This window comes from Podarcis muralis, chromosome 2 (assembly GCF_964188315.1).
Source record: "Podarcis muralis chromosome 2, rPodMur119.hap1.1, whole genome shotgun sequence".
In the NCBI taxonomy this organism is placed as follows: Eukaryota; Metazoa; Chordata; class Lepidosauria; order Squamata; family Lacertidae; genus Podarcis; species Podarcis muralis.
In genome coordinates, this window is record NC_135656.1 from 65,542,101 (window position 1) to 65,555,211 (window position 13,111).

At 39.2% G+C, this 13,111-nt stretch overlaps 1 protein-coding gene across 2 annotated transcripts in view; it reads left to right on the forward strand.

The window, feature by feature from the left end:
- SGCD (sarcoglycan delta) overlaps positions 1-13,111 on the forward strand; it is a 371,321-nt gene that overhangs the window by 268,191 nt on the left and 90,019 nt on the right. For both annotated transcript variants that reach the window (XM_077924624.1, XM_077924625.1), the window contains one exon: positions 1,479-1,580. In XM_077924624.1, the coding sequence (XP_077780750.1) occupies positions 1,479-1,580 (102 nt within the window). The remainder of the gene's footprint in view (positions 1-1,478; positions 1,581-13,111) is intronic.

A 13,111-nucleotide genomic window follows, 5' to 3' on the forward strand; every position in this document is an offset into this window, starting at 1 on the left:
TGTGTGTGTGTGTGTGTCTTTCTTTGCAACCTGGCTTTTGGTATATACAGGCAATCTTTGTTTTATGTAGGAGCTTCATTCTGGACCCCCATACGTGTTCATGGAGCATGCAAAAGCCCGCCCAGACCCCTTTTCATTACGTTTTTAGGATCTTTCTGGATTCAGTGTCATATGCATGTGCACAATCACATGTCATTCAGACGCAGCTACATTAATTAATTAACATTAATGTATGAATGCACCCATAATTATAAGCAGTTCTCTTTTTTGTAAAATGAGATGCCAGTACTCATATCTTAATAAAAGTTCCATGGGTGCCAATAAAAAAATTAGATGGGCAGCAATAAAAGTAACCGTTTTTCATACTGGTGGGTAGCCTCACACACAAAAACCCCACATTGTAGGTGAGTAACCATGGAGACCATTGAGTGATCTAGGAGCTCTTGATGGATTTGGGCTCTGGTGAATTTAAGATGAACTGGGGTACAAATTTCTGAAATTGCTACCATGTTGTTAACTCTGTATATTACTTAAGAGTTCTAAATTCCTAAAATGTAAAAATTGTTCTGCATCTTAGAATCGTTGTGTATTTCTTTGATATCCTAATGATAACTTTGCCTCTCACATGCATATGCATTGCCAACACATCTTCAGCTACTAAGATGCTTGGTGCAACATGTGACATGGTTATGAGACATTAAAGTTAAAATGTAAGAATGTAGATATATTTTGCTTGCCTATGTGGATTTATTATTCTACTAGATAAATAAAAGAAACTGGGGAGATGGGAGAGTTGGAAAAAATGCACATTCATATTCCAGCAAACTGCTTTTCAGCCCCCATTATTTCAGCCAACAGATTATTTCTCTTTCTTATGGGCAGCCTGTTAGACTATCTAGAATGTGTGTTGTTGTTGTTTGAAAACCTGGACTTATTATGTCCCAAATAAGATGTTGAATTAATTATGCACACACACACACACACACACACAGAGAGAGAGAGAGAGAGAGAGAGAGAGAGAATTCAGATTGTAAAATACCTGTTTTTTAATGGCAAGCTGTCGATTTTAAAGGTAGGTATTTCTGACAGGCAGATCCATCTTTTGTGTCCTGAGCTTGTCATAAATGAAGGGACAGTATTTGTATAAATGTTGAAAGCTAGACATGCTACAATGAATGGTTTTGTGTTAACATTAAACACCACCTATCATTTTTCTTTCTCACCTCTCTGTTCTTCAGATGACAGGCCAAAGGGCATATTTCACGCAGATAAGCAGCTTGGGGGGGGGGGGACATTTCAAATTGCTTGAAACACAATTTCCTCAGAAAGCCTAAGCCAGAAGGATAATGCAATTGATTGCCTTGTACAGTGCCTCCCAGTGTTTTACATGGTCCCCCCCACACACACACAAGAAATACATTTTTGACAGCCTATTGTTTATGAAATCATGGCTAATGGCGACCATTTTTATATTTCAGGATGGAATGGGAAATCTAAGGATTACAGAAAAAGGATTAAAGCTAGAAGGAGATTCAGAATTCTTGAAACCTCTCTACGCCAAAGAAATCCGGTCCAAGACAGTAAGTTTTTCTTCCCTTTTTTGAAAAATCTGATTCTTGTCTTTTGATTACAGAAAACATGTCACTAACGACAAGTACACAACCAATCTATATTATAACTGTACTTTAGGTTGGCTGCATTGCAGGTCAGTAATTGAGTAGCTTGCTGATATTTGTGCAATTAAAAGTAAAAATTATCAGCATATCTTGTAAAACAAAAAACTGATAATTTCAGAACTAGTCCAGTTGCAAGAAGTCCAATGTTCTAAATAGTCCAGTACTCTTATTTTGGCTGTGACCAGCTATATGCTGCGGGAAATTCACAAGCAGAGGATCTTTTAATAGTGCTCTGTGATTTGCCCTCAATATCCAGCAGTCAAAGATATACTGCCTCCAACTGTGGAGGTGCCATCATAGTTAAAGTCTATTTACTAGACCTAATGAGAATTGTTTTGCTTGGTCAATCCAATAAATTTCATATAGTTTTCCCTTTAGTTATAGATCATTAATGTCCCCGGGAAACCGGGACGTCTGGTAACCTTATTATAGCACTGTGTTTCTGCTCCGACACATAGCCATCCCATTTTGACTGCGGCTGCATTTTTATGACACCATTTAATATAATTGGGGTTTCTTTCTTCTGAACAGGAGACTTCAAATTTGGGAGCGGGGTTACTTGTTTGCTTTTGTTTTTATTATGCATTTTTTGTTCCCATTTTGTATTTTTATGTTGTGAATGGCCCTGTGATTTTTGGATGCAGGGCAGTATACAAATTTAAAAAATAAATGAAATAAATAAAAATAAATGAATAGGTTCAGTTTCTAATTTATATTGTTTCTTACTCAGAAGTGTTGCCCTAAGTTGCATATCCCACTTTTATTTGAGAGCAGATATCCAATTAAATAACCTCAGCATCACTTTAATGTTGAGTTTCATTTGTCTTATAAAAATTAAGTCCTCTGGTCTATTCAGTGCAACATCCAAGACCAAGTTGCTTTTCATTACAGGAGGTTATAACCTTTGTAAATTGGTTGCAGAGTAATCCAAACAGTAGCAAACATTTTTTGAAGGAGAGTTAATGAGGAAAGCACCATATTATATATACACACACATATTTTCTTATGGGAATAAAGGAAGACCTTTGACCCAAAAAAATTCATTCACTAGAGAAGAATTCAATAGAAATGAAAATGCATTTTGATAGTTTTATAAACAGCTTACTCAAGTTGTTAAGTTGTGTGTTAATTGCCAGGACAAAAAGAGATGAACAGGGTTTTTCTAAAGCACAATTAATGTTTCAAGCCATGGAATTCTCTCTTGCCTTCCTTTTTCATGAACATAATGAAGAAATCATGTGGGATGTGAGCAGACTGTCTCTATCTTGTTTGGGTTTCTTTGAAGCAATCAGTGTGCTCTTTATGATCAAAATGTATCACTAAGCCCCTGAATGAATGTAAAGCAAGTTAGTTGCAAATTTTGAAAGTTTATTGGGATTTGAAATGTCTTATACATTTCCTCATATTCCCAAGAGGTATCACAAGTCCACTCTCAATAATAGCACCCCACAGGACTCCCACTAGTGGTTTAGAAGGGTAGAGAAAGTAACTGTGCTTGTATGAGGAATGGAAAAGCTCTGGCCTTCGTGCACACATGGGCCTTCGGATCCCAGTCCTTATAAGTTTTTTCTAGATAAAACATTATACAATAAGACAGCAAAATAAAATGTATGGAAATGTTTGTACTGCTTTTGCTTGGCTTTTATTGACATTGACAATACGCACAGAAATGTGCAAGTGCTGTATGTAAGTCCAGTAACTTCAGATAAATATACATCAAGTATAAATGATACTGAATCTGTCTAGAAGAACTGAAATTTAAGCCTGGCTTTGTTTTATTTGTTCTTACATGAAACCATGAGATCCATTAGGCATGATCACCCTTAATTCCTATACATTATTATAACTGCACTGAATCCAAGTCTGTACTTGCATTTTAGAAGTTCCTAAACTAAAGGAGCAGAGTGCACACTTTTATCCTTAATATATCTGCACCGGGACAAATCATTAGGCTTTCCCTTGTATCCATATGTAGATGGATGGTAAACATCTGCAAAATAAGAAATTGTCTTAATGTGAAATCAAAGCTCCTGGCAGGAATGTGTTAATGTGTTACTGTTTGGCCCTGAAATATTGAGCAAGCTACAAAGCTGTGTATCTTTTGCTGGTTTTGATGATGTTTTGTCATATTGGTAGGATCACAGGTGCTAGGTATATTATTTATAGCAGATGAAGCACAGTTAAAGATGGAATTAAGTTTCATTATCTCTTTATCGAGTATAATAACGTTATACCATGAGTTCAACATTTCATACATAATAATATTCTTAAGACTAAACTCTTCCTGTGTGAAACAAATTCCTTTTAGAAATCATACTGTGAGAAATCATGATTTTACCCTTTTGATTTCAGGGAAGCCCTTCCACTGTTGTTCTTTTACACAATTATATTAATACAGTGGTATCTTGGTTTACAACCATAATCCATTCTGGAGGTTCATTTGTAAACCAAAACAGGTTGTAACCCAAAGTGTGTTTTCGCCAATGGGGCCTCCAATTTTTTTTTGTACGGAATAAAAAATAATAATGGGTTGTAATCCAAAAATGTTTACAAACCGGGACATGCACTTCCGGGTTTGATGTGTTTGTAATCCAGAATGTATGCAAACCAGACTGTTTGCAAATCAAGGTACCACTGTACATTGAATCTCTGAGACTGGGACTATTGTATTAGCTGGACCTGGGCACATAGATCAGCTCCAGTTCTCCTTTAAGGCTGTGTATTGGTTGGATAGTGTTTTCGAGGTTACCAGCATGAGTTTGACCAAACTGTGGGAAGTAGTGGAGGACAGAGGTGCCTGGCGTGCTCTGGTCCATGGGGTCACGAAGAGTCGGACACGACTAAACAACAACAACAATTGCTTGGTGGTGAATGATGGATTAGCCAGTGGTTCATTTCTGCACCCAGATACATTAACAGCCCATGTGTTGGCTGTATCTGTCAAGTCCACTTAGGTGCTATGACTAAGAAAGCATATGAACAGCCATCATTACCACTACCGAAGGGAGTTTTGAAGCCATAATTGTAAACATCTTAATGTGGGCCTTTAATTTATCAAAATCCTAACTTATGTATTCCTTTCCTTAATGGACAAGAAGAACAGGTTAGGATAACAAGCATGCTTCATTTGTCCTAGATCAGGGTGGGGAATTTTTTTGACCCAACAAGTCAGCTTTTTATTCACCCCCCACCCCACCCTCAGGGACTACCTTTGACAAGTGCCACCCACCCATCAATACTCTGGTATCTGATTGACAGGTGGATGGTCCTACTCTCTTGTCAGAGTTGGCCTACTGAAGTGGGGGTGGGAGCAGTATTGAACTCGCCACACAATTCTACTATATAAAGAAAGTGGGGCTGAGTGGGTCCTTGGACCTCTACAGGTAGTGGTACTACTGCCACCACAAACAACATTCAGTTGCCTTTTGGTGGGGAGGAGAAAAGCCCTTCCAGATGTCTTTGCAGGCTTTCCACCCTTCATTCTGTTCCATTCAAGCCAGCATTCTGTTCTGTACAAATATTATGTTTCCTCGAGTTTGTTGCTATGTGTAATATCTATATCCCTTTATGTATACTAACGGCTTTACAGTTCTTATCCAGTTCAATGGCTGGCTTTATGGAAGAGTTATACTGTATTTTAAACCTGTCATTTTTAAATGACTTTCTTTAAGACTTCAGTAATTAGCTGCTGTGCCTGGGTGAATCTCCTTTTCTTTTAACCTTTGTAGCCACCTTGTTAAAGGCTTTGGCTCAAATCCGAGAGAGTGCAGGCTGAGCAATCTGAGCTGTACGTGTATGCCTTTTTGAAAAATACCCAAACCCAGCCAATCCACTGTTTGATGGGAAAGGGAGAGATGAGGAGGTGGTTGTGCATGCTGCACCCATTTGCTCTTGTAATTTCCCATTCAGCTAGGGGTAAGGGTCTGGAAGAGTTCTAAGTGTCCAAATTAATTCTATCAAGTGGGATTGAGACAGTGATACCGTTTTTGACCTTTGCACTCAAACATTGTCTAGACAAATAAGAAAAGGCATTTTTGGAAGAAATAAAACTTTTATAGGTGATTGGTCATACTTGACTAGGTATTGGAATATTGCAAGCAGTTTAATGACAACAAATTACTTGGGGAGTAGGCAGTTCTCTGGCTTCACACACTGATTGAATACATTTTAAGCTGCGTTTCAAGGGAAAAATGATAGATTCCTAAGGTCCTCAAGAAGCAAGCAGAGCATCCAGAACTCCCAGCTGAACATATTGCACACTAAACATTCTTTTCCATGCCACTTCCATGGAACATGAACATCTTGCTGTCTTTAATTAAGAAGTTAACTGGACCATGAAACATTGGCTGGGTAAATAGAAGTGATTTGTGCTTCGTCAAGAAAGCACATTAGGCATCTTTGCATTTCTTGCCTTTACATAAATTATGGAGATTATTAAAAACTGGAAGGGTCATCTATAAGCCCATCTGTAGCTCAAATTCTTTGCTGTTCTTGGTACATAACTGTCTTTCTAACTGTTGTAATTTATTATGGACTATTGCACGAAACATCTGCTTGCCTTTGTAAATTGCATGAACAAAGTTTGACTGAAAATTGCACTGCAGCACAATGGTTAATTTTATGTGCTAGCAAATGGTGATTACAGTACTGTAGTTTCCAATATTCACTGCCATAGTTGACTCAAATTTAAGTGAGTGATTTTACGACAAACTTCTTTTTAAAATAGCTATTAAAATTATAATTTAAGTTTATATTTTTTTTTTTATTTTTGCAGTATGCTGTTCTTCAGGTCTATCAGCAACCACAACAGAGAGTTTGTTAGACAATCTGGTTATTTTCTGTCTTGGTAATAGTAGAAACAAATCAGGCTGTTTGTCTGTTTAGGTTCCTCGGCACCTTTAGAGAGTCTTCTCACTCTCTCCTCTTCCTAGCATTCCAGGGGTTAGATCTGGGATGGGAACATGTAGCCATCCAGATGTTGCTGAACTACAGCTCCCATATTCCCTGCTCATTTGTCCATGCTGATGGGAGTCAAATAATTTCTGTATGTCCACAGGATCCCCACCCCTGACCTAGATGGCAACCCAGATTAAGAACTCAAGTCTAATTACACAAGTTTTTCTAGTGGGACTGTATTTTAAATTAAATCAACAGCTGCAACCATTTATTGAATCAGCAATAGAAACTGTAATTCTCCTGCCATGGTAAGCAAAAAACAACAACAAAAAACCCTTGGCTACAGCTCATGGTTGAGGAACACAGATCCTAGATTCACATGTGCTTAAGCCAAAGCTGGGCACAGCTGCTGTGTCATACTGGGACAGAGTAAAACAGCTGCTGTCTCCATTCCAAAAGTCAGCGTGCTCACGTTTGCACCAAGCTGTGATTTGGCCCTGTGCTAGGTGCAGACATGGCCATTACCTTAAGTTTGATTTAGAGTCTGATCGGATGTTATAACTCTAAAGGTAAAGGTAAAGGTACCCCTGCCCGTACGGGCCAGTCTTGACAGACTCTAGGGTTGTGCGCCCATCTCACTCAAGAGGCCAGGGGCCAGCGCTGTCTGGAGACACTTCCGGGTCACGTGGCCAGCGTGACATCGCTGCTCTGGCAAGCCAGAGCCGCACACGTAAACGCTGTTTACCTTCCCGCTAGTAAGCGGTCCCTATTTATCTACTTGCACCCGGGAGTGCTTTCGAACTGCTAGGTTGGCAGGCGCTGGGACCGAACAATGGGAGCGCACCCCGCCGCGGGGATTCGAACCGCCGACCTTTCGATCGGCAAGCCCTAGGCGCTGAGGCTTTTACCCACAGCGCCACCCGCGTCCCTGCTATGTTATAACTCTACCAGGTTCCAATTTATCATAACCCAAAAAGGTTTGCCATATCCTCATAGAAACTTGGTCAAAAGCACATAACGTGGGGTCTGGTAAACATGTTAGAATCCCACCTAAATTATGTTTACTTAATAAAGAAATTGGTCTGCATCTGTTTGTCTTGGGAGACAGTGGAGGAGTGTGCCTTTGGGAGTGAAGTCAAACTGTGGGAAACTTCTAGTGCCTGCTGTGGCTATAGAGACCAGTGCAGGAGAGACGTGTTTTGTTGCTGCTGGGGCCGATGAAGGCAGATGCAGCGTGGCATTTCTTCTGTGCGTAAAGAAAGTAGGTTTATTCAAAGTACATTCAACTTCAGCCATAGTATTGAAAACCAAAAAAATTGTCCTAATTTCAGTTAGTTCTCCAGGCAGACAAAATAGACAGGCAGTAGTTGGTTATAGGAGATCAATAGCAAGAGGATCAATAGTTCTGGGTTAGGAATCCAGTCCACTCTCTTCCTGTCCAGTTGATCGTATAGTGTTGAAATTGAGGGATATAGTTTTCTCTTAACTCCAAAAGGCCCCTAGCAAGAGAAACATCAATGTTCTCAAGGGAAAACTTGAACGGAAAACTAGCCTCAGGGCTCACTGTGATCCAGGACAGAAGTTCAAGTTTGTCCTAGCAAGCAGGGCACACATTTTTTTCAGTGTCTGCAGTTATTGGAAACAAAGTACAGGAAAAGACACCACAGCATACATTTGAGGAGATGTCAGGTTTGTACCATCTGGCCACTTAGTTGGAGGCAGTTTGGCCAACAGGCATAAACTTAATAAAAATATATATTTAATTCATTTCTACATTACATTCCTAACTATGTGATACACCCTCCTACTTGAGCATATCAAGCAGAGTCAAGATGCAGTCTTTAGCATATTTTCAGGAAATAAGACCTAGTGGATTTGACAAAATGGCTTATTAGAGCTTGCGATATATTGAGAACAGCTAACTGATGTTGATGGTCGTCTCACCCCAGTAATAAGAGAGATGTGCTGAATTTTCACTTAAATTAAAAGACAGCAGAGCTGTAGACAGCTATCAGAAGTGAGTTAGGAACCAGAAGCCAGGAAATAGGAACCAAGCTTCAGGAATTGACTGAGGGAGTCAGGGCCAAGTGACCAGGCTCCAGGAGTCAAACCCAAATAAAGATGGAGCCAAGAGGGTGGGCTGTACCTGTCTGCTGTCTGCACAGGCTAGGGGCAGACTGGTCGCAGCCCCCGAGCTCCTGCCTCAAATTGGCTTAGCAGGCATCACCCAATCTTACCTGGGAGACCAACTAGGCCAGAGATGGGCAGTGGCAGGTAACCTCTTCCCCCAGCCATGCCAGAAGATTGCGGCCTCCCCAGACCCACTGCAGCCACGCCATGTGGCAAAGGCCACTCCACCCTGAGTCCCAGGTGAGTGGATACTTTGTTTCAGTTCACACCTATAGGAGAACCTACCTAATTTGCACTTTCCAAAACAATATGTGGACTGAAACACAGCCATCCTTTGAAATGCACACCTTTCACATTTTTGCAATGCAGTTTTCCAACCAAGTAATGTGTACAAAAAATGCATATACTAGGGTGATGTATACATAAAAATGTGTATGAAATACCATAAACATGCATTATATAAAAGAAAGTTGCTTTGCAAAAATGTGTGTATTTTCTAAAATTGCATGTAAAGATGTATATAATAAGAAAAGATATTAAAATGCTGGTCAATTTTTATGAGGTCTTTCTTTTTTAAAAAATTTGCAAACTGATGTGGACATGTGGAGAACTGAGCTTCAAGGGTGGAGAATTGAGAAATCCAGAGAAACTAAAACTGGCATAATCACCCATCTCTCGGTTTTGGGTACACATAGTCATGGCATGTGCAATGAATGTCTGCAGTGGTGCATCTAGCATACTGTTTAGACACATAAATATATCTTTCCCTCTGTCCTTTTCTCTTAGTACTCAGTAAATTGATCTCAACCTAATAGATGCTACATAAATTATGCTGCCCTGCATTTTCTATTTCCATGAAAGTGCCTGCTTTTATTAGTTCACAGATTCTCCTTTAGGCTACTATTAGTATGGTACAAGCAGTAAAGGAAGCTTTTAATGTTGAAAAATAATTATTTTGCAAGAGCACTTGTCTCATAATGTTAAAAATTTGCCAGGTAAAGGTTTTAATGTGGAAACTGTGCTCCGTAATTCAGGTTATTATATTGCTTTATTTGTTCTGGAGGCATACCTGTCTTCAAGCGTGGGGCAAATATTGCTAACACCGAAATACTAATTTGGATTAAACAAGGATACCTGCCCTATAGCACAAAATTATGTGCATTTATAAACATTAAAATGTGCATATAGATTCCCAAGCAGTTCCCACCTTCATGTAAGACAAGTGTAGATTATTATATAGTGTACTTACTACATTGTGCAGTTATGCCATCTAGTTAAACTTGCATGTGATTCATGTGTGATAAGCAGTTGTATATAAATGTATAAAAGGGAAGAGAATGTTTCCACCTTACAGGTGTTGAAAAGACTTGGGAGCAGGAAGAAAGATTATGGATACATTTTTATGATGAAATTGAACAAGTAGAATGCAAATTGTTCAGCTGAATGATAAAGCAAAACCATTTGCCTATGAAACCACCTCCTTTCCCCAAAATGGCATTTCCGAGGTAGAGCTTTCATAGACAGCATGGTTCTTTCCACTGATAAATGGTTCACCCCTTACCAAGGAGTGCCAGTTGCACCCTGTTGCATGGCGGAGGTCAGCAGGAGAGCAACAACCATCTAGGCAATGACCAGATGGTTGTCCACCTGGGCTATCATCTAGCTACAGTGTGGCAGCCCAGCCCCTGCCCCCAGAACCAAGTGGCTGTGCCAGCTGCTTCCTGTGGCAGAATTTTGGAGCAGTCATAATCCAACAAAAGTTAAATACTTTAAAGTCTAGTGTGCATGTGATTTAAAAAATAATTACATTGGGAGAGTTAAAGTCCAAAAGTTTAGATCATGCCTCTTGTTTGCAGTGTGACTTAAAAAAAAATTTAAATCAGGTAATAAGGATCATGCTTTGAAGGGTGAAAATTAGAGCAAAATTGGAACTGGAGCCAAGCAGTGCACATGGATCCATATCCTTTTTTGTTTCCTTCCTGTTTTCAGTTACATTCAAGCAACAAATGCTGCTGAATATTATTTTAAACTGCTATTAGCTTGACAAAACAAGTTACTAATTAGCAGCTGCTGACTAATAAGTAAATATTTCGCACAGCCACATCTAGCCACCCACTCGCTGTAGCCGCACGATATCTGGTGCAGCTCTGTGTTTTTAGTTCGCTTACATTGGGAACTTTGCTTTGCAGAGAATGCTCTAAATGTCCTTTTCAGTTCCATCATCTCAGGATCTTGCGTCGTTTCTAGCGAACTGTAAACAGCAAGGTAAGGGGGCAGGCAACCAGAAGAATAAGCAAGGGCAACCGAAACCATTAATGCTGCAACAGTTCCAGTTGCAAGAAATGTCAGCTAAATGCAAACATCACAAGTTGATTCCATATACTTTTTGGCATTTTCAGTGGTGCAGAGGGAGGTTTTCAGATAAAATCTGCTGGGATTTGGAGTTCACGTTTTTAACTTGGTTTTTAACAAGTCCCGCCCCCCCCCAAAGAAAAGCACTAGTAATTTTTACATGCCCTGAAAACATCCGCATCATGGCACCCCTGCTCATAGCTTGAGAAAATTCATTGACAAAGAATTGCGGCAACTTTCGAGAATTTGTTTTATAGGGTACTTCAGCCTGCCCTTCCTAACATCCTGTATCCTTACCAAACATTCTCTCCCTTCATTCCTCTACAATAAAAATAAGTATAACTTAATTTCTCTGCTCCATAGATGTATTACAAAATACATTAAAGAGAAAGCCTCAAACAGGCTTTCCTGTTGAATGAAAATAAATGTGTGCTGTGCTCAGGCAAGGTGGTAAATGGAACCCCTGCATAAATAGATATTTTCCTCTATGTTCATCTGCTTTTATGACTAAATCCTCCCTGGGGAAAATACAAAGATGACAAATATTTTTCTTATACTGTATACCCTCACCCTGATAGTGGAGAGATATTCTTGCAGTAAACAAACTTTCTTGAAAATAATTTCACAAGTAACATTCCAAAGTGCAATCTCTTTGAGGCTGCCTATAGCATACTGAAAAGAATTTCATTAAATGTTGCTAACATGTCATAAGCTCTCTTAAATGGAAGGGTAATGGCTCATAACATTTGTAAGCTTTTTAATTTCATGCAATATGAGCAGCATAATCAGCACCTATTAAAGTCAATCAACTGTGCCAAGTGGGCCTACCTGCCTTGGATTTTGTCTATATTTTCATAGCGGGCTCACCTGTAAACTAACTCTCAAAACAACATGTTTGCACCTTTGTGTGTGGCATCTAGGACAACATACCAGTTGCAATTTCAGAAATGTCTGAATGCACACACAACCCTAAATACTTTCAGAGGACTGGACGGTAGGGTATTTCAACTTTGAAATAAATTGGGTGCCCCCCCCCCCTTGAGCCAGTGGATCAAATCCAGTTTATTGGCTTTCTCAGAAATAAAATATGAGGAGAAAGGAATTAAAAAGATAAACAACTGCTCTATCTAGTTCAGCACTAAAAGAAAATGGACTAAAAGATGTGGACAGCTGAGAAACATAGGGACTAGCTTTTTCAAAGTCTGTGGGAGTGCAGTCAAAGCAGAAAAAGATGTCTCTGGACTCTGTGGTGACCTTACTCCACAGGTGAGAAGCAATCTGCCTAGAGGTTCCTGCTAGCTGGCTTCAAATGCCTTCAGTTTCTTCCTCCGTCAGCAGTAGTATAAAAAAAAACGGAATTTCTTAAAAGAGTGTTCCAGATTATTACATGTAGGCTCCACTTCCACTTCTGTTGTAAAATATTAAGACCCCCACATTTATTCCTCCACAGTTTTTCTACCACACATGTGTTTAGCAATGATCATATACAGTGAAATTTACATACCATTAAAGGTATAGCTGGTTGGCTGGCTTGCTCTTGTACATTATGGTTTGTTATAATCAGAGGTGGAATATTCTAAAGCCAGCATGGTAACTGAACTGGTGCAGATTGCCTTGGTGCACAGATTGGGGTAGCTGTGTCCTTTGATACACCTGAGTGTGTATCAAAGTGAGTTCATGTGACAAAAGTGAGTCCATGTGAGAATAAGAAGAAAAATAAATTTTATATAATTATATATATATTTTTTATATAATTTAAAAGGTACAACCTCAGTAAAATAATTGTGCAAAATATCACTTTGTATTTTTTCCCTGGGGCTTCAGTAGTTTTTTACTGGGGCTTTAAAGTAATGTTTTTAAAACTGTTAAGCTAATGTGTGCATTTTCTGCTGCTATTGACATTTTATGATGCTGTGTTCCTTGGTTTCTGATTGATCATATATTTTTGCAGTGCTTTCTTTGGTTGTTTTTATACTGATAGTCCCACAGGGAAAACAATAAAGAAAACTCAATAAAACACAATGGAATTTTCATTAAAATTAGCTACTAGTTAATAG